The sequence below is a fragment of the Anopheles ziemanni genome, chromosome 3, assembly GCF_943734765.1.
Source record: "Anopheles ziemanni chromosome 3, idAnoZiCoDA_A2_x.2, whole genome shotgun sequence".
Lineage (NCBI taxonomy): Eukaryota > Metazoa > Arthropoda > Insecta > Diptera > Culicidae > Anopheles > Anopheles ziemanni.
In genome coordinates this window covers 31,762,486-31,785,837 of record NC_080706.1, presented here as the reverse complement: position 1 = coordinate 31,785,837, position 23,352 = coordinate 31,762,486, and the positions used below count along the sequence as shown (strand labels likewise).

The 23,352-nt window shown below is 48.5% G+C and overlaps 1 protein-coding gene across 1 annotated transcript; it reads left to right on the top strand.

Moving 5' to 3' along the window:
• Positions 1–272: 272 nt before the first annotated feature.
• On the top strand, positions 273–19,741 carry LOC131284561 (putative transcription factor capicua). The gene is made up of 19 exons (XM_058313424.1): positions 273–1,600; positions 2,575–3,286; positions 3,358–4,231; positions 4,359–4,470; positions 4,557–4,775; positions 4,890–5,008; positions 8,683–8,931; positions 8,983–9,907; positions 9,962–11,477; positions 12,100–12,547; positions 12,625–13,191; positions 14,710–15,071; positions 16,621–17,813; positions 18,027–18,178; positions 18,271–18,408; positions 18,497–18,741; positions 18,809–18,947; positions 19,037–19,257; positions 19,414–19,741. The coding sequence occupies exons 1-18, from the start codon at positions 273–275 to the stop codon at positions 19,216–19,218; spliced, it is 9,480 nt and encodes a 3,159-aa protein (XP_058169407.1). The 3' UTR covers positions 19,219–19,257; positions 19,414–19,741.
• The last annotated feature ends 3,611 nt before the right edge of the window (positions 19,742–23,352 follow it).

Genomic DNA, 23,352 nt, shown 5'->3' with positions numbered 1-23,352 from the left:
ATAAAAACAACCGTACGTTAATAGCCGATTAATGGAAACCAGCAGTAGCGGTGCAGAGACAAAGAGCAAGCGACAGAACGACGGACGCGAAAGGCGCAAGCAGGCACCACCGGAAAGGTCTGCAGAGCAGAAGCAGCGAGGCAGAAACAGGAAGGAAGATCAGAAAGTGTCACTACAGGACGCAAAATATATCTAGTAACGTGGCCATAGAGGAGAAGAAAGTGCCAGGTCTTGATGCGGCCCCATGCCAGCTTCCGGCGAAGCAGAAAAGCATGATCCCCCAAAAGCAACCGCCAGCCCAGTCGCCACCGTCGTCATCCACGTCGTCGTCGTCACCGTCGTCCTCTTTCAATGCCACTAGCAGCAGCAGCAGCAGCATCATGACAACGAGCGTCGGCTCAGGAACACCGGCAGGGCCGGGTGGTGCCACGGCCACCACTACCACGACGACGACGACGATGGTGACGGAGAAGGCAGCCGTCAGCCAGCAGAGTGCAATACCGCGCCAGCATCCGAAGAAGCGCAAGTTCGATCTAGCCGAGCTCGAGGAGATGTCATCGCATCGGCCGGCCCTGCCGCAGCCACCACCAGCGACAGTCCATTCGAGCGCAGCCGAGGGGAAACCGTCGGCACCGCAACCGATGGACACGGGCGGTGGGAGTGGTACTGGCGCGCAGAACGGCATTGGCCACGGTTCCGGCAATTTCGATGTATATAGTAGCACTGGCGGTGCCAGCAACGGCAATGCCAGAAGTAATATTAGTAGTAGTAATCACAACGTCAGACCGGGCGAGTCTGTGGCCCTCGTGGAGCACGAACGCCCTGGAACCGGGTCGTCCACCAGTGTGTACCGCGAACGGACGCTAAACTGCAACGATCGCCACCCGGCAGAGAGTCCCGGGGCACCATCGCCGGCTTCCAACGGGACGCTATCGAGTGTACAACACCGGGACAGTCCAGGGCTAAGCCAGTCATCGTCGGCGTCGGCGTCCACGACGATGAACCTATCGACCTCGACCTCTGCACACGGTGCAGCAACGCAGCTGACGATAGCGGCCAACCATGGCAGTATCCCGGTGCAGCATTTACAGCACCGACCCGCGATGCAGTATCATCCGGTACAGCATCAGAACCACCATCACCTCCACCACCAGCAGTATAATCCACCAAGCAGCAGCCCGGGAATGGTGATGGTTGGTAGCAGCAATGGCGCACCGTCCTCATCATCGGTATCGTCGGCTGCAACCGGCGCCACGGTGAACCGATCTCAGAACTACACCATTTCCACGATCGCCGTACAGCCCACGGCGTCCCCACCCGTAGCCATGCACTCAGTTCTCTCGAGCTCACTCCATCCACAGCAGCGGCAACAAGTGTCGCAGCAGCAACAGCATGTCCTACAACATCCCCTGCATCATTCGCACTCGCAGGCGATCGGGCACAACCGGCAGATACTGCTGACAGTCGATCAGGCCACAATTCGGCAGCAACAACCACAGCAGCAGCAGCAACAGCAACCGGTCTTGCGGTTGCATCATACGTCTTCGCCGCCGGAGACGTTCTACGTGAGCAAGAAGCTGTACACTACGCCATCGTACGGGTAGGTGTTATACGGATTCGGTTGGGCTCACCCACCACCCAGTAACTGTTGTCTAAATTTAAATTGTCCCTGGATGGGCCTTCGATTATGCTAATCAACCATGTCCTTGTTTTTTGTCTTTGCAAGGCATCGGTAATTCGACGGGCATCTAATTTGTCCGATAGTTCTCGATCACTTCCCATCATCATGGTAACCTCGGTGGTTAACGAGTTAAGCTCGAAACGAGCAACGCGAAATAATTCTTTAAAGCTCGTTTACGGGCGCAAGCACGAACGTAGTCCCGATTGATTTGCACCAATTGGTGCCGGGCTACAATGTAGCTTCGGTACATCTTCCATCTTCGGGGGTTCGTCTGCGAGCAATGATTTGAAATTCAAAATTGCTCACAACACGTACAATGTAGGGAGAGAGAATGAATTGTCGTGAATTTCCGTAACGAAAAAAAAAATCAACTTACTAGAACTTACGAAGTAACGGGGATGTTTGTCACGGCTCGGTTGTATTAGTTGACACATGCTTATGCGTTTTATCGGACATTCAAATACTGCTCGGTGTTGTCGGCATGATGCTGGTTACACTTTACGGGGTAGACAGACCTCGCGGAACTCGTTCTTCCAAGGTTGGCGATACCATTTTTGCAATGATGATCATGTGAATAACACCAGTTGTTCTACATATTTTTTTTGTTTGTCAGTGTCACGTTCCGGGTTCCCCACTCGTTAACGTTTTAATGTTTAAACGTTTGGCTTGCGGAGTGATGGATGAACGAGAGGATGTCGATTAGGAGGTGATTTGAATACTATGTTTGCGCGTGTGTTTAAAATGCATTCAATCGGTCGTTTTCCAAAAACCTCGTTGCTCATCCATAAGCAGTACCGTTTGACTACGAACAGCCGCATTCGATCGGTTGAGCCGAGTACGGTAAACATATTGCTCTAATGTTCATGTATTGTTTTGTGGTTTCATCCCTACAGCTCTCCAGGAGGTTACAAACCTTCCGCCACGCCACCGACATCGTTGTCTACTACGTCGACCTCCTCGCCCGTACATCAACTACCGGCAGTAGCAACATTCTCCGTGCCACAGCATCACTACCAGCATGTCCGCCAGCAGTCTCCCCCGGTACCACCGCCATCGTCGTCGTCAGCATCCGGTTCGCTAATGGTGTCCGAGGAGCTTTACTCACCTCAACCGCAGCACCGATCGCATGCCTCATCCAGCTCGTCCGTTGCAGCGGAAACGGGAAGTACGTCTGCGGGTGGCCGTAGCACCACCACCAGCAACGCCACTACCACCGTGATCGATCTGAGCGAATGGATTAACCATCGAGTTCTGGCGAGGCGGAAAGATGTATACGACTCCGGGCGAATTCGGACCACGGCCGCACCGAGCACGGTGGTGATTGGGTTTGATCACCCGGAGGGTAGTCAGCAAGCGTATGACAATGTGCTGGACGTGTTCAGTCCACACCATCGGCAAGAAATCATCGACGATGTGCGACCAGCATTGACCGATCTGCAGCCGGGCGTGCGGGTTTGCGTGCGTGCCACCTGCGTCCATCCGCATCCCGGCACTACCGGTGGGGGCGATGTGTTCGTCGAGGGCATCGTGAAGGAGGTGCACGCCAACAAGCAGTTCTCGGTGCAGATCACTGGCGGTGGAGGCGACGTGAGCGACAAGCAGGAGGTACGTACCAATGAAAACTTCATGGCAATGTCACTGGAGAATTGATATATGTTTTGAAACTGTTTCCACAGCTTCGGATCGTGAAACGGGTCGACATGCGTCTGCTGAAACCACCCTGGTGGGACGAGCTGGAAGATGCCCTGGACGGTGGGAGTGTTGTTGAAGCAGGACCTAGCCGATCCAATGCCATCCCGAACGATCACCGATCGTCATCGCAGCAACTCCATGCGGAAGCCGGTGGATCGAGTAAATCACAGCACCAGGCACCCGCCATGGTAAGCTACATCATCAGCGGTGACCCACTGCATCACCACCACCATCCGCACGGCAATGGAAGTGGCGGTAGTGGCAGTTCCGCGGAGAGTGGCGCACCACCACCGACGATCATCTACACCGGTGGTGCTCCGTACAAGGGAAGCATCAGCATCACGCAGGGACGTGGAGTTGCGTCCGTCGCGACCGGCTCGTCGCAAGATCCGCAGCAACAACTGGCGTCGGTCCATGTGCCATTGCAGCTGCACCACGTGCTAGCGGCGAGCTCAGCTTCGGGGGAAGAAACGCCACAACAGCATCACTACCGCAGTGCCGCAACGTCTCCCTTTCAGTCGACGCAACTGTCGACGATTGGTGAACACCATCGCGATCGCGACATCCCACAGGGCGGGGCAGGAAATGGTGGACATTATGGAGCCCGGTCGCACGCCCATCATTCGCACCATCAGCAGACACAAATGGGAGGCACACCGGCACCGGCTCACAGTGGTAATACGGTCGGGCCACTTGTAGTAGCTTCCAGCTCGAGTGGCGGTAGCGGCAGTGCCGTTGCTGGCAATAGCAGTAGTTCAGTATTACGGACCGTCAGTCCGGACGACCTGCGCACCACGAACCGTAGCTACGACTACGAGAGCGACGACGAAGTGCGAAGCAGTTTCCCCATGGATGGAGGTACGCAGGGACGCTTTTTAATAACTATTATTTGACGTAAAGAATTGACTTACGCAGCACAGTATTGTGAAACAGTGAGAAAGATGTTTATGGAGTTTTTTTCTTTTCATTCATGCCCGTCCTTTAGAAACTGAAAAATACTCAGGCAGTAGCAAGCGCAGCAGTATGCAAAGCCGTGGAAGTACCTCAAGCTTACTGGACCAACGAAGTACACCTCGATCTCAACCAGCAACTCCAAGGTACGCTATCATCCTTGACTCCCTTCCGCCTGGCCTAAAAGGTTAACCAACCTCTTCCTCTTTTAATTAACTCTTGCCGTGGCCAGATCTCAAGCGGCCACACCGCACCGATTCAAGAAGGGTGACGTCGTCTCGACGCCGACCGGCATCCGGAAGAAGTTCAACGGCAAGCAGTGGCGCAGGCTGTGCTCGAACGAAACCTGTTCGAAGGAATCTCAACGACGCGGCTACTGCTCGCGGCACCTCAGTCAGAAGGGCAACGCGCTCCGATCGTCCACCAGCTCGGTGACGAACCACTTCAACAGGTGCGTATGCACAGTGGCCAACACGTTACGGCCAACAGTGGTGTTACTCGTAAGATTATCAAAATCATGTATCTGTTTTCGTTTCCGTTCCTATCCGGATCCGCATATCTATAGCCGATCTAGCAGCAAAACGCAACTGGATGAGGAAACATCGAGAGATTCCGAAACATCGCCACACTACCGCGTCGCAAGACAATTCGATCAGGACGAGACGGACGCAGCCAATATGTTGGGTAAGTTTTTATTTAATTTTATTTAAAAATCCACAACCTTAAGTCGAACTAACAAAATCTGAACAATGAACCGAAAAAGAAAAACTCTGCTCTAAGATCAAAAAACTCAGTTTGAGCATGTTGGCTCTAACAATACGGCATTTATGCCCGTGGATTTATGCAAAACGGTCGCTAGCAAATATCATGAAATACATCCCAATATCATTAAAAAGAACTTCAAACAAAAACAAATTGTATAATCCACTCTAAAATTACAGTTAGCCGTAACGATGGCATTAGATAGCAATAGCGAGAAGTGAGCGAGCGATGGGAGGGCGAAAATGAGATGCACTGTGCTGACGCGTCAGGTTCCCCTTTACAGCGTAGAAATTTCCCCTTAACCGCTATGCTGTTGCTAAGGGAAACCAAATACCGTATGCGTAAAAATGTTTGCACCACCGTGTACCCCATGTACCGTATGCGTAATACTGTTTGCACCATCGTACTGAAATAGTTTCCGTTTTCTCTGGGCATACAAAAGGAAATGAAACGTTTTCGTGATTTTGGGGATAATTTCGAATCGAACATTGCTTTTACTCTTGGGAAAGGTGGCAACGAGATGAAAATAACCAACGCAGAATAAAATTAATAATAAAACTACTTCCATAAGGTTACGCCCAGTAAACGGGACTTTAACCGGGCCATGTAAACGGGCCGTGTTACCGGGCCCTGCAAACGGGCCATGTAAACGGGACGTGTTACCGGGCCCTGTAAACGGGCTGTGTTACCGGGCCCTGCAAACGGGCCGTGTTACCGGGCCCTGTAACCGGGCCATGTAAACGGGACGTGTTACCGGGCCCTGTAAACGGGCTGTGTTACCGGGCCCTGTAAACGGGCCGTGTTACCGCCGTTTACCGGGCCCTGCAAACGGGCCGTGTTACCGGGCCCTGCAAACGGGCCGTGTTACCGGGCCATGTAACCGGGCCATGTAAACGGGCCCTGTAAACGAGCCCTGGTACCGGGCCCTGTAAACGGGTTCTGCAAGTGGGCCGTGTAACCGGGCCGTTTTACCTAGTCTTATTATAAAAAATCCTTAACGTAACGCTCCAATGCTGATGTTCCAATGATGATGTTACTACTTGGATAATCTGATGCACTAAAATCGATGCTGAACCTCATTTTTGTATGGACATCCGCGAAACGCTCATCCTATTGCATTGCATTGATCGCCATAGCAATCGTCTTCCTAGGGGAAAATTGGAAGGATCGCTATAGCAACCACAGTTATCCTGGAGAAACCTGCTCGATTGGAGAAAAGGAAAATCGGTTTTATGAAACGGTTTTAAATTTTGGGAAATGCAAAGGAATACAAAGTAAGATGTCGATCCCGGGCACTATGCGTGCAGCCATGTCAAGGAAACACCAGATAGATAATGTGTAGTTCAACATGGTTCCAAAAAATGTTCACCGGAAAAATAAAAATACCGGAAATGCACGAAAGGGTTTCAATACAAAAAAGTAAAAACCACTTTAAAACAAGCACATGTGACACAGTTTTCGACACAAACCACCATCACCGAAACAATCACAAAAACCTCTTACAAAAACTCTCGGCTCACACACAAAAACCAAACACATGCGCCACAATTTTTAAATTTAAGAAACACAATTGTAAGATTTCCTAAACAATCCATAGGAAATTTTGCGGAACCTGAAGCGTCAACTTCAAGAATTTACGTCTGTCTGCCTACAGAGCCTGTCCTACTTGGATAGCAAAATTCATAAAACGAGCACTCGTAAAAGTAGTGTATGAAACGATTGATAAGTATGATATTTTCAGGGCGATGTCCTCACTTGAACAAAGTGATGCACTTAAAATGATGCAAAACCTCAACTTTGTATGGAAACTCACTGAACACTACCCCTATTGCATTGTATTTTGAAATTTGACGGAAATTGAAATGGTGAAAAGAGCACAATTGCCCAGCTCCAGTCACGGGAATTTTAAATCGCGTTCAATTGAACAGGCCTAGACCTTCACTCGAACCAACGAAAGAAAGAAGGTATTAGGAAGATAGGCACTTTGAATCAAAGATAATTTTTTTAATTAGGTTGGTTTGTTATGGGACAGTGGGACAACCATTCAGTCCCTATGGCTTAATTAGTACCATTTTATTAACAACGTGATTTAGAAAATCACTGGAGAACATCATATTTCTCGCGTGATTTTAAAGTTGACAACATTTTTCCTTGATATGGCTGTATATACATTTTTTCAAACAAAACAAGGCACGGTACTTTTAATATGCAATGGCCTACAGATGTATCTTACTCATACGGCATTTAGAACATGGGCGAAATCAGTAGGAATCGAAAACATATCGTTCATTAAAAGAAGAAGGTCTCATTCTTCATTAAAATGGGTTACATTGGACTGTTAGGTATGGCTTGGTGGCAGTTGTAGAGTTTTAGCCGTTTTACAACGCATTCCTTAAACCAAGCTCCTAATGCCATTAGCCATGGAACAAACCTTCCTATTGAGAGAATGGTCTCCCAACCGGGATAATTAGGCTGTATTATAAGACCGGGAATATTTATCGACACATTAGTCAATTAATCGTGCTTGACAAATAACAGGTATTGGCCCTGTTATTTTTTTTTTGACTGAACTTTTTGACTTTTGTTTGTGGGTGTTCGTGTGTAGGATTTGTGGTGGTGTCCGGTCAGGCTTCGTACGCATAATAAGCCATAGCTATTAAAGCCCATTCCGCGGAAGGACCTTTGATTTCTTTGCTTTGCGGACGTTCATAGGCGCGAATTAATCAACCACAGTGTATGGAGAAGTAGTATCGAAGTGACAGTCAAACAGTTCGGTGACGCCGAGCAGTTCAGTGCAAAAGTTTTTTTTCCCTTTCGCATAAATTCTACCTCGAAAGAGGCAGTTTTTCCCAGTTTATTTGAAGTGTATAGTTATAAGCCTACATGCATTTACTTGCAACGCATTTTTCCAACGAAACAAGTGTCAAATATGAACTTTGTGAACATGAACATGTACGATTTGCAGAGTGGAGCCGAGCTCTACATCAAATGCCTTCGTAAGTTGCCGGTCACAATTATTCATCAAATTGGTGCTGTAGTTTTGTTTCCCTTGCTTCCAAACGATTATTTGTGAAATAATTGTTCTCACCAGACGGGGAGCAGCGTACCGAACAAACAGTAGCACAGTGGTGGTCAGTGATCTTTTTGAGTGATAAAAAGTGAAATGGCGCCATCTTTGCTAATCTTTCTCCAGTCCAGCTATTTCGATTCTAATACACCGTGTTATCGTGTGCGTGTTTCTGCGACAGAAAAAAAAGTTATCAAATTGGAGCCCATTTTTTCAATTCATGAATACCCCTGTGGACCGTGTTTTTTTTCAGAACTAATGCGGGAACCACGTGCAAAATGTGATTTGGACTCGAAAAATACCCGTTGGAAATTTCGTGGGACCGGCAAATTCGGTCGACATGAATCAATGGATTGCTGAGAAAAAGATTATTTTCCATAAAGAGTTGAACAACGCTATACACTAATGAATGACAATGGGTGCAAGAAAACCGATCGAAGAGAAAATATCGTTAACAGTTTTACTTTCTTACTACTTCCCGCTAATCGCTTTTCGTCTTTTATTTATTTCTCGCTTGCACGAAACACAGTGTCCCTCAGCAGTTCCCGTTCGGCGACCCCGAGCAACTCTTTCTCGTCGCCGACGGGGCACGGATCGTCGCCGCTGGCCACACAGTCGCCGGTTATGATTGGCAACCGGCAGAATCTGTTCCTGCCCATTGGCAGTCCGGCCCCGTTGAGTGACCCGCACGGCAGCGGTAGCACCGGTAGTGGCGGCAGCAAGTACAAAACGAACACACCGAGCCCAAACCCGCACGCAATCGCCGGCGGCGGGATTGGTGGAGGTGGTGTTGGTGGTGGTGGTGCTGGCATTAGTGGAAGCGGAGGAGGAGTAGGAGGAGGTGGAGGTGGAGGCGGGAGTATCGGAATTGGTAGCAGTAGCCATCACCATCAGTTAATTCGTCCGGAATCGCTTCGGCCTGCACAACAACCACCACCTCACGCGGTCACGGTTGCGACCGCCCCACCACCGACCGGCCACGCGACAAGTGTCATCCGGATGTCGCCGCTCTACACGCAGCATAACAGTGCGCACCAGTCGTCCCTGTACTCGGCGTATTCGCAACAGCAAGGAGCGGGAGGTGGAAGTGGATCGGCAAGTGCGTCATCGGTATCATCCGCCTCTTCGCAGCAAGTGATAGTGGATGCGTCGACTTCCGGTAGTACTTCCGGAGGTCAGCAGCAACAGCAACAGACACAGCATCACCCACTGTCCTTGCAGCAACAACCGCACGCGTTGGTCACCACGCCTGGTGGACGCTTACAACAGGCGAATCCGGGTCAGGTGCATCTCGTACAACAGCAGACGCAACAGTCGCCTACATCTTCCCACCTCGGTCAGCCTCCCCAAGCGCATCACCACCAGCAGCAGGCGGTGCTGCAGCAGCACATCCAACTGCAACAACTGCCCCCACAACAACAACAACAACAGCAGCATACAGTGGTATTGACCAGCCAACACCACCACCATCAAGCCCTTACCATGCCAAAAAACGGCATTAGCACGGGTTCCACCTATCAATGGCATGCACTGCTTCCGATCATACACGGTCCGTCGGCTCTGGCGAAGGCGGCAGCATCGGCAAACAATAGCCACCTACACCATCCGCTCATCGTGGCCCCGCAGAGCTACGGGCTGCCACTCCCACCGCCACCGATATCAACGCAGGGAGCGCCGCTATCAGCTTCCCACCCGGGAGCAGCCCCGTCGGCGTTGGCCGTTTCGCCACCGTCGTCGTCATCGATTGGAAGCGCATCCGCCTCCCATTCCGTCAACGCCGCGACAACTACCAGCGGCACCACCACCACCTCCAGCACTACCCGGCTGTCATCGTCGTCGGCGTCGTCGTGCTCGTCGGCAGCGGTCGCTGCTGTCGCCCCGGCGAAGAAGCTGTACACTCCGCCGCCACCGCCACCGGAGGATATCTCGATCGATGATGACGACCAGGGAGACGATGATGTCTTTGAAGCAGAGCCCGTGAAAAGCACTACCACTACGAACCAGAACAATAGTAACCCATCGTCCACGATGGGACCGAGCAGCAAGGCGGCGGCGACAGGGGGAGGGAATTCCTCCCATAGTTATCTTTTGGGAAGCACCGGGGGTGGTTCATCCGGCGGTCACATGCTGGTACGCGGTCTGGACATTGAAGCGCCGGCAAAGCTTGCCACCACGGGTGCGACGGAGAGTGCCGAATCGATCGCGAAACGGCGCACACAATCGTGCAGTGCCGCATTGCAGGCGGCCGCAGTAGCGAACGGTGGCGCTGGGGGCCAAGGTAGTGGCGGCGGAGGAGGCAGCAGCACTCCGAAGGAACCGCAGAGCCCGCTCAACAAGAAGGACGCCAAGATACGGCGGCCGATGAATGCGTTTATGATCTTCTCCAAGCGCCACCGGGCGCTTGTGCACCAAAAACACCCGAACCAGGACAACCGGACGGTGAGCAAAATTCTGGGCGAATGGTGGTACGCACTGAAGCCGGAAGAGAAAACCAAGTACCACGAGCTGGCGAGCGAAGTGAAGGAAGCCCACTTTAAGGCGCACCCCGAGTGGAAGTGGTGCTCGAAAGATCGCCGCAAGTCGTCCTCGTCGGCGAAGGAAGGTGCCGGGGGTGGGGCAGCAGGTAGCGGACTTACCGCTGCTAGCAACAACAGCAACAGCCGGGGCCGTATCGATTCGTTCGAAGGCAACGATTCGTTCGACGAGAAGAGTCCGAAGACACCGTCGGAGCTTATGACGCCGGGCGCGATGGGAGGAGGTGGTGGATCGTCGAACGATATCATTCCACTGACCGTCGCCCCGTACAACACGGTCGACGATGCATCGGAAACGGCGGGTATGATGATGCCACCGACCTCTACTACCTCGTACAGCAGCCAGCAACAGCACCATCAGCAGCACCATGCGTCGACGTTCTCCATTGCGGGAGGCAAACACAACAGCAGCAGCAGCAGCAGCAACAAACCCGAAGCGATGGCTGTCGATGATGGTCCGGATGGTGACGGTGACCAGGACAAGGACGACGAGCGGATGGATATCTCCGTCGGAGACGAGCAAATGGATGAGGGTGGTGTTGATGGTGGCGGTGCAGGCCGCGGTAGCATCTCCGATGACGACCACCAGATGGTCATTGCTGTCGAGGAACCGACGGCCCGAGAGCGAAAGCATGAAATCGATCTCAAGTGTGCTGAAAAGGTAAGCGATTCCGATGTGGATGATAACAACGGTGCTGCTAGTGCCAAGGGGAACAAGTACGACCAGGAGAAGGGCAAACATCGTAAAGCTTCTGCAACGGCTTCTTCTACGGCCACCACTACGACGAAGGTACGATCAGGAAGGGTTGATCCGGTGATGAGCGTGAATAATAAGAGAGAGTTTGTAGAGATTTGAATCTGAGTAAATAACCACCACGATGATTCGAATCTTTTAGTTACACTTTTGTGATTTAAAACGTGAAAAATATTACTGATTCAAATCAAAAAAGAGTGAATAAGTGTGTAAAAGAATTGCTAGTCTTCACCGCGGGGAAGGAGAGATTCGAATATCATGTAGGGATTTAAATCCCCGGTAGAATTATTAGTCGCCACAGAGATTTTAATCCGTAACAAAGAATCGAATCCCAAACATGGAATGGAAACGCTGTGGACTAGGAACTCTTTTACTCAAGGATTCACTCTTTGAAGATTGGAATCCATGTTAAGATTACAAAGCAAAAAGGAGAAAGAAAAACTTTCCCACGATTCGCGATTTAACACTTTTTCCTGAAGATACTGTAGATATGAAACATTGTTGAAAAATAGTTCGAAACGTTTTGCATACTAGCTCAGTTATAGAACACGATTCCAGTGCTTGGTTAGTTACTTAAATCTGTATTTTAGAAACCGTTCAATTATCTCATCTTGCTCTTTATGGATATTCATATTAATCGTTTTCTACTCCATTGCAGGTTTCTGATGACAATGGACCAAGCAGCGCCGGTGGCCTGCACTACCACCATGCTAGCAACGGCGACGTTGCAACGGATTATTCGATTAAGGCACTGACCGCAAGTGTCCCGACAACCCCTGGCGGAGCCAACTCGGCGTCGTCTAGCTCGGGAGAAGCTCCGGCGGGCTTGACGACATGCAAACCGAAACCGATCAAAGCGGCCGCAATCCGACAGCAGTCGATCGATGGCACATCGACGGTTGCCAACACCAACGGTAGTGGTGGCAGTGGCGGCAACAGTGGTGGTGTTGGTAATGGTGACGGTAACAATGTATCCGGCACCGGTACGTCCCGATCAGGGCCGATCGGCGGGTATCAGCAACATCAACAGCATCATCACCATCCGATCGGTTACGCGTACAGCAGCCCGAAGAATCCGGTCGGGGTATCACCATTCCAGCCAACAGGTATACTCGGCGGGAAAAAACGCGGGAGTGCTTTTGTGTTTGGATGTTAACAAACGCATTGAAATATTTTTTTCTAGGAGGAGCCTTCAAGACGATGCCCCAGAGCCCCAAAACGTTGGGCAAGCAGGATCACCCATCGTCGTATCTACTCTCGCCCGCCCCGTCAACACCGACGGCTTCGATAAAGTTGGAACCGGCAGAAAATCTTTCCACCATCACCACCAGCAGCGGCAGTCGTTCGCAGGGTGATACCATTTTCAACTTTTCCACTGCGGCCATAAAGGAGCAGCTGCAGCCAGCTGGTGGAAACAGCTATCACCATAGAACCGAACAGCAGCAGCAGCAGCAGCCGAAGCAGCAGCTTCTGGTGGCCGTGAGCAGCAACGGTGATGGACACTTGACAACGTCGTCGATCACATCGAGCGCAGGCAACACCAGCACCACCACCGTGACCCCACCGGGCAGCGGCGGCTCCACCTCGACGGACAAATGTAAATCGATTTTAAGCCTCAATCCCACCATCTGTTACACGATCGCAAGTGTTAATGGTAACAACAACCACAACAATCACCAGGTGGTGGCCACTAGTAGCAATGCAAACCTTAAGTCTAGTACTAACGCAATAGTGATGAGCATGAAACAAGGTAAACTACTAATGGATGTTGTCAACAATACTAGTTCCTCTACTTCTACTGATTCTTCTACTACTACTACTTCCTCTACTACTACCACTACTAACACTAGTGCTAACGAACTCGATCATCACCACCACAGAACTAGTCGTACAGAAACTTCTATCGAAAGCAATCATTCACCAACTTCTCATCTAGATGTTGCCCATCATTCCAATCATCAGCTTTCATCATCCAAAACACATTGCATCAATTCGAATACCACTACCAACACCGGTGTTGTTACCACTATTGCTAGTACTATTTGTTCTACTGCCACCACCACCACCACTACCATTACCAAGCCATCCAGTCCGGTTGTTAGTGTTTCACATAGTACTAGCGACACGGTCGACAGTTGTGCTACTAACAATGTTCTGGAGCACGAATCATGCATGGATGTTGTAAATGTTGTCGCCACAACCAGCAGCAGCGGCTCATCGTCCAGCAACCCGCCGGTGGTCACTGTTCAGACGGCAACGGTACTAGCAACCCCAAACAGTGGCGGACCCACCACGTACATTATAAACCCTTCCAATGGTGGTAGTTCTTCCCTCGTTCGTTCGCAACCAATGTTTGCCAGAACAACGCCCGGTGCTGCTGGTGCTGGGACAGCGGGAGTACTGGGGACCATAAAGCTAGAACAACAAGTGCAGAGGCAGTTTTCTGTGCGACTATCGGATGAAACAGCTGCAACAACCTCGGCGTCATCTGGTGGTCCACCTTCGCTCGTATATGAAACCATCTTGATCGAACGCCCACAGCAACCGGTAGTGAAGCAGCAGCAGCAGCAGCAGCAAATGGTATCGGCAGCAGGAACAAATGGCTTGATCATTGGAACACCGTCATCCGGTACGAGCGGAACTGGAGCATCATCGCTTCCTACCGGGAGTATTATTGTGCTCACACAGGCGTCACTGAACGAATTGTTGCTACACGGAAGCACAACGGCAACACAGCAACAACAGCAACCCTGTCCAACGCTCGGGACAATCGTTAATGGTGGAACCAACACTGGAGGAGAGATTCTTTCGGCGATCCTCAGAGATGGGAATAAGAAGATTATTCTGACCGGCGGTGGAAATGCCTCCGCGTCTTTGTCGGCTGGAAGCCAAACCGTCGCGATTGCCACATCGTCCTCCAACGCTAGTGTAGTCGGCTCGAGCCAGTGTGCTAATAATATCCTTCTCAGTGCTTCCTCTAGTGTTACTAACAATTGTACCGTTGGGTCACCCGCCGATCACACCACTTCCGCCACTTTCTCCACTAGTACTACTACTCCCACTACCAGTTCGACTACACTGACCAATACTAACGATAGAAAGTGCATCCGTACTACCACATCGCATTCGACTGAATCGAATCATTCTAACAACATTCCTCCAACAGCCATCAACACCACCACCACCACCACCACCTCCACTACTACTACTCCCTCCAGCAGTTACACGAAACAATCGATTATAATGATTAATCCAACAAATTTAACAGTTCTACCCGTGACGCCCTCGTCTTCGTCATCATCGTCCTCGTCGGCCACGATCACGGCCGCTTCCTCCATCTCCTCCACATTGCCTTCGACTCTCTCGCTGTCGTCCGCTGTTACCGGTTCGTTACTGCATCAACACCACGCAGGCCAAACGCAGTCTCCCGCTGCCACGGTGACATCCATCGGCTACTCGCTGCTGAACAATAGCAACGTCGTCGCCACAATGGCCACCGATTTGAGTGGGGCTGCCGCCGCTGCCATGACAACGCCCTCCAGTCATCATCCAGGGACGGCGACGGCCACGGCTGTCCTTACGTCCACCCAGCGGCTTCCGGGGCGCCAGAAACTTATGCTTTGCCCGCAGGTGAGTAACGGCTGGAGTGAAATATGACCCGCGAAAATTCGTCGGGTTGGTTTTGCTTCAAACGTTTCGAATTTTTCTTTCATTCCGGTTCGATTACCTTAGAGCTCTAGCTGCTATTGGTAGATTTTTCAATCAATATAGTTTACCCATTTTACACACATCTCTCGCCTGTATGTCATTTTGCAATTTCATTTTCTTGCACTTTTCATCCATTACCAACATCAATCAGTTGCATTTTATTTTCCCCAAACGAAACCCAAAACCATTCTCCCGCTCCCCCTGACAAACTCCCCGTATGGTTCGCCCGGTATGAATTCGATCTCCCTCCAAATCTGGCCACGTGCTCTTGGTTGAGTACTTACACCTGCTTTGTGAAATTGGAAACGAAATTAATGTAGATATTAGCTGATAGTCAAATAGTCTTGGTCTTCCTCTTCGCTAACCGCTATAATTTGTAGTCGGGAATGGGAAAATTATACACACAATTATAAAGCCACAAATTTGATTGGTTTTCTGGCAAAATTATATTGCTTAGCTCAGTTTAATCGCTATGTAACAATCAGGCCTAAAACATTTTAAGGTCGTTAAAATAGTATTGAAATCCATGCTTGAATTGCTTTTCATATCCGCGCTGGTATTTGAAAAGCAAATGAAAAATCATGTTATTATCGTCTTTTTGCGTATATTATACGAGCTTTTCAATACACAATTTACTGCTATTTGTTAACATATTTTTGTATTCTAATTACTTGAAATTGGTCTTTGCGAATTAGACTTTTATGGCAATGTAATTGGAGCAATAAAATCACTTTTGTTCAGCACAAATAAAACTACAGATTTACAACCACTTTCAAAGAATTGTTAAAAAAAATAAATAATGGAAACTTTAAGGTCGATAGAAGAGAACTAAAGGGATACAAAAATTTATTGGTTTAATTTTGTTCAAAGAATTTTGTTAAAGTACAATTGTAATTTTATATACGCGAAAATATGGTAATGTTAATATGCTTTCTAGTGGCTTCATAGTTGCAATTGTGCATTGAGGTTTTCCTTCGTTTCTCGAGTTTTATTCCGCCACCTTTATTTATTGGAATGCTGTAGCATTTATTTTCTTCAATGAGTTTAGAATGATTAGAGTTAGCGTTTTTAATACAGTATTGTAGTTTCTTGGTTCCTGGTTTCTTGGTTTCCTGTAGAAGAATGGGAGCCCCTCCGGTAGTTGCAATCGATTTTTCCGGTTCCGTAAACGTGTGATGTTCCATTGCAAGATAGCATAGGTTTTATAGTATTCAGTAGACTTTTATGCACGCTCGCACCACTTTTCTCTTACGGTCACGCACCACCACAAGTATCGCCAGAGGAGTTAGTATATAGCTGCTGCTTCTGAGTGAGCGTTTGCTCTTGGTGCGAGGGGTCTGTTTACTAAATTTTGACTCACGCACGCGCTCTCGCTTTTGCTTTCCGTTTGTGTAGTTTACCCCTAGCAAGGTTTCGGGTAGCGCGCATACTAACGGTTCTTCCCACTTACTTACACTTGTCTCGATTGCAGTTTGCCCTAGTCCTTCCCGATAACCAACAGTTCACGTTAAGTGATCGGTCCAAGATTTCGTTCGCCAGTCTGTCCACGGCGACCGGTTCGCCCGCGTACGCCATCAAGCCTGCGCAGCCCCATGCCGCCACCACCTTCTTTACCACGTCTGCCGTCTGTCCCTCGTCATCCGGTGCCTCATCCTCCTCCTCCACTTCCACCATTGCCTACGCACTAACATCGCCTTCCTCGTCATCCCTTCCTGTGATCGGTCCCACAACCCGGCTCGCCAGCAATGGCAGCGTGAAACTAACCACCATCCTACCGACAACAGTATCTTCATCATTCACCATCCCTTCATCAACCACTACTACTTCTACCACCATCTCATCATCTTCGTCGTCGTCGTCGTCGTCGTCGTCGTCATCATCGTCGGCATCGTCGTCGGATTCTGTGGTTAACGTTAGCGGCAAGTCCACCACGACCATCACTGCCGCTTCCGCCGCCGCCACCGCCGCCACCACTATTCCCGTACAATATTTGATCCAAGGCAATCGAATATCGAATCTTCTCATCTCCACAACACAGGGCTACCCGGCGCAGATCCAGCAGTACTCGACGGTCAAACAGGAACCCCCGGAATCGCCCGGTGCAGCGCGGCACCTGCCCATCACACCCAACTCCACCAGCACGTCCGGTGGCAGTGGCGGCAACAACTCGTCGTCTTCTTCCTCCTCCACGTCGTCGGTCGTGTCGGGCGATGGCGGGACGGGCAGTACGGTCTCAGCGGCCGGTACGGAACCCGATCCCTCGCACGAGGAGGAAACGGACGAGGACTTTGGGGTACCGCCCGAGAGCAAAAAGTTCATCCTGGCACCGACCCCAGCCCAGCTGGGCCGAGCACCGCTCCAGCGACGCCAGATGAGCGGTGGCAGCAACAGTAGCAACAGCAGCAACAGTGGCACGCTGCCCGAACCGGTGCAGCAGCAGCAGCAGCAGCAGCCACAAAACAATGGCACATTGCAGCAGCAGCCGATGATGACCGAGGACGAGGAAACGCACCATCCGATGGAAACGAACCACAACCACACCGCGATGCCATCCGCACTGCCAACGCCCACATCCGCGTCGATGGAGGACTACCACAGCCAGATCTCACCGTCCGCCGCGAAAAAAGCTTTCTTCCGGAAGGCCAAACCCGACGATATGGATAAGTAAGTGTTTGATGATGATGATGATTTTAGGGCAGTTTAAGTTGACGTTTGAAAACTGAAAAACTTACTGAAACATTTAAGTTAAATTGACCATTTTTTTTTGTCGTTCTTTAGTTTTTCTGACAATTAAACTCATTGTTTCTAACCTGAAGTAAATAGAAACGCACGGTCATTCTATATGGTAACTCTTCCTGTTTATCTTTCCTTTTACAGTGTACTTCGACAAGTGGACTTTGAGAAAAAGTTTAAGACATTGCCCCAGTTCAAGCCGGAGGATTGCCACTCGCCCAGTGCCATCACGGCGTCGTCGCCACGAGTGTTCACGCAAAACTATCGCAAGAAGCAAACCACGACTCACAAAACACGTAAGACTCACAAAACACGACGACCGTGTTCAGATTCCATCGTCGATGGAATATGTTTTGACCACCCACGGTTTTTTTTTATGTTGGCACAGTTACGGAGGATGACCAGCACAACAATCTACACTCGGACGGCAGCGCGGCTCCGCTTTCCAGCACGGCCACACCGTCCAGTTCGTACGTGATCGGAAACCGGTTCTTCGGACCCGATTTCAACATGGAACAGTACAAAGGTAAGCAAGGAGCGTGGCCACAAGAAGGGTCGCAGATCTTCGTTCGGCAAACAATATGAATGTAAAGGTCACTTTTCGCTTTTCGTAGAAATGACGGCTGAGTTGGGACGGTCTGGAGGTGGCGCTGTAGGGGGAGGAACCACTGGAGGAGGTGGTGGCGGAGGAGGAGACGAACGGTCCCCCAGGACGCCCAAGACGCCGTCGCAGCGATCGGTGAACTCGGCCGAAGAGAAGGGCCACCGGAAAATACTCGAGCAGCGGCGCAACCTGGTGGTGCAGCTGTTCAACGAGCACGGGATGTTCCCGTCGACCCATGCCACTAACAGCTTTCAGGTTGGTGCACGATTTCCTTCCTTGTGATAAAATTCATTGAAATAATTTTCTCATGCCTTTCCTGCAGCTGGCGCACAGTGACATATTTCCGAACAAACAAAGTCTACAGCTGAAGATACGGGAGGTGCGCCAAAAGTCTATGGCCCAGCAGCCCGGATTTACGCCCCAATCAGCTGGCCCGATTACACCGACCGATATCAACAGTGGTGCGTAAAACCAATGGCCTCCAATCGTCGTCGCCGCTACCCAGTTTGGTCGCAGAGATCGTTAGTAAAGTTTTCTCTTGAACCCACAGGACAATCGGATAGTCACCAGCAGCAACAACAATCGCTGCTTCAGCAACATCAGCAACATCAACTTCAGCACCAACAGCAGCAGCAGCAGCAACAGCAGCAGCATTCCCAACAAACACACCATCATCACCAGCAGCAGCAACTGCAAATGCATCAACAGCAGGAACAGCAGCAACCAAATTAGTTGAACAACGAAGGACGGCAACGGTGGCAAACTTGAAGGGTACGTAAAGCATTGACACAACCTGACAACAACCTTTTGTTAGTCATTTTGTTAAAACAAAAAAAAACGAAAAAAACTAAAAAAAAACGTTTTAATCTCTGTGAGTGAGCCTAAACCTAATATGCTTCTTTCTTTTTTGTAATCCGTTTCTTTCAGCTTTAGAACAATCTCTCCTTGGCACGTTTACGGTGCGGTCTTTTTCAATACACCTACCGGCGAGATTGATGGTCGTTACGAACTTCCGTTGATTTCATCGGGTGTAGAAGTTAAACTTCATGCCGTTTGAATAAAGAATATTTCACAAACTACAATATACACCCACACTCACGCTATACAATAGTTACAATAGCACGGATATACTCGTATCTCGTATCAAGTATGCAATAGTCACCTATTTAAGTATATTAGCGAAACGGGGCACCTTCCCCCAAATGGCCCCACATACGCTACAGCAACACAGGAACACACATACACCATCTTCCCATCTACTCTGCTACCGGTTTTTTCGCTGGCGCTGAGCGAGAATTCGTTTGGAACGCGCTGCCATTTCCAAATGTGTCAGTTAATCGAGCTTCAGATAAACGTAAGAACATTCAACACATGAGTCTGGAAATAGAAACGTGCAAAGCCGATGGTAACACAAACCTTAATGCTCGTATGCAGAATAAGTTTTTTTTAGCTTGTAGGAAAAACGATACTATCCGTTTGTTTCGCTAACCTCGTTAGGGAGTTGTAGTACCTTGCACGAACTCCATCCGCTATCGGCGGAGGATAGCATTCTGCGAATTCTCAAACCCCCATAAATCAATGCCAACAAACAAGCAAGGATTGTGGAAAGCGGGAAAGGTGGAGTGGAAGAGCTACAGCAAAAGCAAGGAAACGTGCAATGGCCGGGCCCAATTGTGCAGAACAAGCCGACCAGGGAAGGCAAGAGGATGCGAGACACACACACATGTAACGGAAACAAAGTTCGGGAACTTGTGGAACCATATCTTCTGGATCGTATGGGGATCAACTGGTGATTTTAGATTGTAAGCTACAAAAAAGAGAATTAAGCAGGTCGAGGGTAAATGTTTGATGAGAGTGTTAAGAGCAAATTGGAAGAAGTGACGCAGCTGGCATGACACACTCACGGCAGACACAAACTCTTCCGCATCATGTACATAGAGTGATAGAACAAACACAACCATCGCCAAACCACTCGGCCGCACTACGGGGGGGCAGGGGATGGCTATCTTTAAACAAACTAACAAACAAACAAATAAACAAAAAAGAGAAGAAGTAACTTTATGTTGTAAAGAATAATCGAAGCGTAGTAACAAAGTACAACCGATTTAACAATGCCAGCAATTTTACTGTGAGTAGTACGTAGAAGCGATCGATGGAGATGAGTGTAGCCGGCCCTCTCTAGCATATATTTGGTGTGATAACATAGTGTGGTCAAAGCTGCTATTCCCCACAGCTAAACAAGTTGGTCTGGAGACGGTAAAATTCATCAATGTTAAGGCGAAAGGATATTACGCCCCGGTTTCGAACTTTTTTCTTTCACAACACATCTCTCTGCATAAGTGTTCACAAATGTAGATGCTTTTGTGTTAGTATGTGTGTGTGTGTGTATGTGTATGTTCCACTAGCATCCATCCCTTGTTGTCCGCCTGTGGACACCTATGCAAGCCTTTTTAATACGACTGTGGAAAAGCAACCACTTAGAGACATTAAAAGTTAGAACTTTAAAATTAAAATTAAAAAGGTTTAGAAACAAATATACGCCGTACGTACGAGAGGAACCCTTACGACACCTGTTTCTGGGTGGGGAAGGCCATTGTTGTGCCGACGGATCCATCGCTCCCGACTTTAGAAGCCATTTTGCATGATTATCCCTACCATATTGGTACCTTTACGCATCATGCCGTGTCACGAAAAGCGAGGCCATCGATAGCGTGTTACGAAGCTATCGCAGTAAAATGTAGTGTGCACACACCTCAGTAGATTTTACGTTTTCACTCCGACAAAAGGATTCAACAATCACACGACATACATGCACATTAAAAGAAAAAACGCTCTCACAATCCTTAGGGCCAAACGATGCCGAGTCATTCCCATTTGTTTTCCAACAAAGTAAAAAAAAAAAAAAACAAAAGATATATAATACGCAAGCGAGAAATGGAAAAGAAATACTAGGAGGTAGACTAATTAAAAATAGCGAAATAACCGACCTTAAGCGATAGTGTTACAGGGTGAAAACGAACGAACACAATCGATCAGAGATTTTCTCGGCGACCCCTTTTTGCTGCGGGAAAAAATAAAAAGGAAACCAATAGCCCAAGGAAGTTCATCCCTAATACACACCTACGGCCATATTTTCCAACTGATAAACAAAAAACAAAGGAAAACATAGGGAAACGCAACAGATTAAATCTTGTCATGTTTCAAACATGATTCAGTTATGCCCACGATGCGTGTTGGAGAGCAGTAGAAACATAAAAAGAAATAAAAACCCCTCCAGTTGATAGTTGAGTAAGAGGCATAAGAAATTCTGTATTTCTCACACGCGCTACTACAAATGGGCAAAAGCAAAGCGATAGATATGTGAAGTAAAGAGATTCAGTGTATGTGGTACACATACGTCACGTAAAAAATATGCGTTGCACACGATTTGTAGTGTATAAAAAACAGCATCATTAATAAAAAATTGTTCATGTGTTGGAAATCAAATTCGTAGGCAGAGATTAACAAACTAAATCCACGAAAACTCAAATATAGGTAGACAAAAGAGCTCGTGTACCCTAGGTACACTCAGGGGAAAACGAAGGAGAGAAGGTCCTTAAACACAAGCCGCATCCCACAAAGAGTGAGCTGTGCATCTTTCCGTCGCTGTACGTTGTTAAGTGGCCACACACAACACTGTAGTGAAATATCATGTTCTATATGATTGCAAAGCGGGCGGACGAGCGAAGCAGAAAGGTATTGGCGTGTGGCGCGGGTTGATTGCGCAAGATACAATCACACAGAGCACACCCTTCAATTTAGCCAAAACATAACTCAACGCATACGCATCATCGCAATTAGCTCAGAGAAATATGTTACACTCACAAACTAGTAGAATCACATTAAATCCCCATTTCCCCCCTCCTTTTCATCACGTAGTTGAAACAACGGAAGCAGAAGCAACAAAACAGCAAAAAGCGAGCGTGCACGCGTGGGTGCAATTGCAAAATAACGAACGAATTTCCAAAGTTTTCCTCTCTCAAGTCACATACAATTCATGTATACAGAAACGAAAAAGGAAAAGACGGGCGAATATATGCAGAATAACAAAATGATCATACAAACGTAGATGCAAGTGTTAAAATGCCTCTAGGGCTAATCTGAAATGAAATTTGATATACAACGCACGAGATCAGTAAAAAAATTTAACAATAACGGAAACATGCAATTCCACCGCCCGACGTCACTTGTGGGTGGTAGAAAATAAAATTGAATGAAAAACACATATTTTTACCCAAAAAAAAAGGTTTGTGTTAGTTGAAATGATAAGAACAGGAGTAAAAACAAAAAAAAACTCCCAAATACACAAATGTTGAAAAAAGTGCATGTGCAATAATTACTATCATCATGATGACATTGATTTAATTTCAATTACCACACAGAAAATACGTGATAGTTTAATTAACTTCAATTTTTTAATCACGTTTTGTGTTTTCAAATCTAATGACGATGATTCATGGCATTAGTACCATACTTTGGCGCAACGCGCGCTAGTGTAGCTTGATTTAGTTCATGGAACTACAACTCCGAACGGGAGTAATGTACATTGCATGGAACGGAGTAATAGGTCTAAACAAAAAGAAGCGAATTAATTTTGAATTTTGCAACAGCCGAGAGTTCAATAGTTAAGTAAAAAAAGTTTAAACTTATTTTCTAAAAGCAAACTCTCAAAGTATGGCACTTTTTTGCGATATTTTATTGATGACGAAACTCCGTACGTCACTTCACGGAACTAGGTGCACAGTTCCAATGGAAGGAACGGACCTAAAACAGGTCGGAACTCTCAAACGTTCGGTGGAACTCTAATCACAAGCGTCGCAGTGAAAA

Bases quoted from the DNA above. Each gene is read 5' to 3' on its own strand.
- LOC131284561 (XM_058313424.1), top strand. From the start codon at position 273: ATGATCCCCCAAAAGCAACCGCCAGCCCAGTCGCCACCGTCGTCATCC. The intron at 15,072-16,620 runs GTGAGTAACGGC...TCTCGATTGCAG, and splicing joins AACTTATGCTTTGCCCGCAG to TTTGCCCTAGTCCTTCCCGA. The intron at 18,409-18,496 runs GTAAGCAAGGAG...CGCTTTTCGTAG, and splicing joins CAACATGGAACAGTACAAAG to AAATGACGGCTGAGTTGGGA.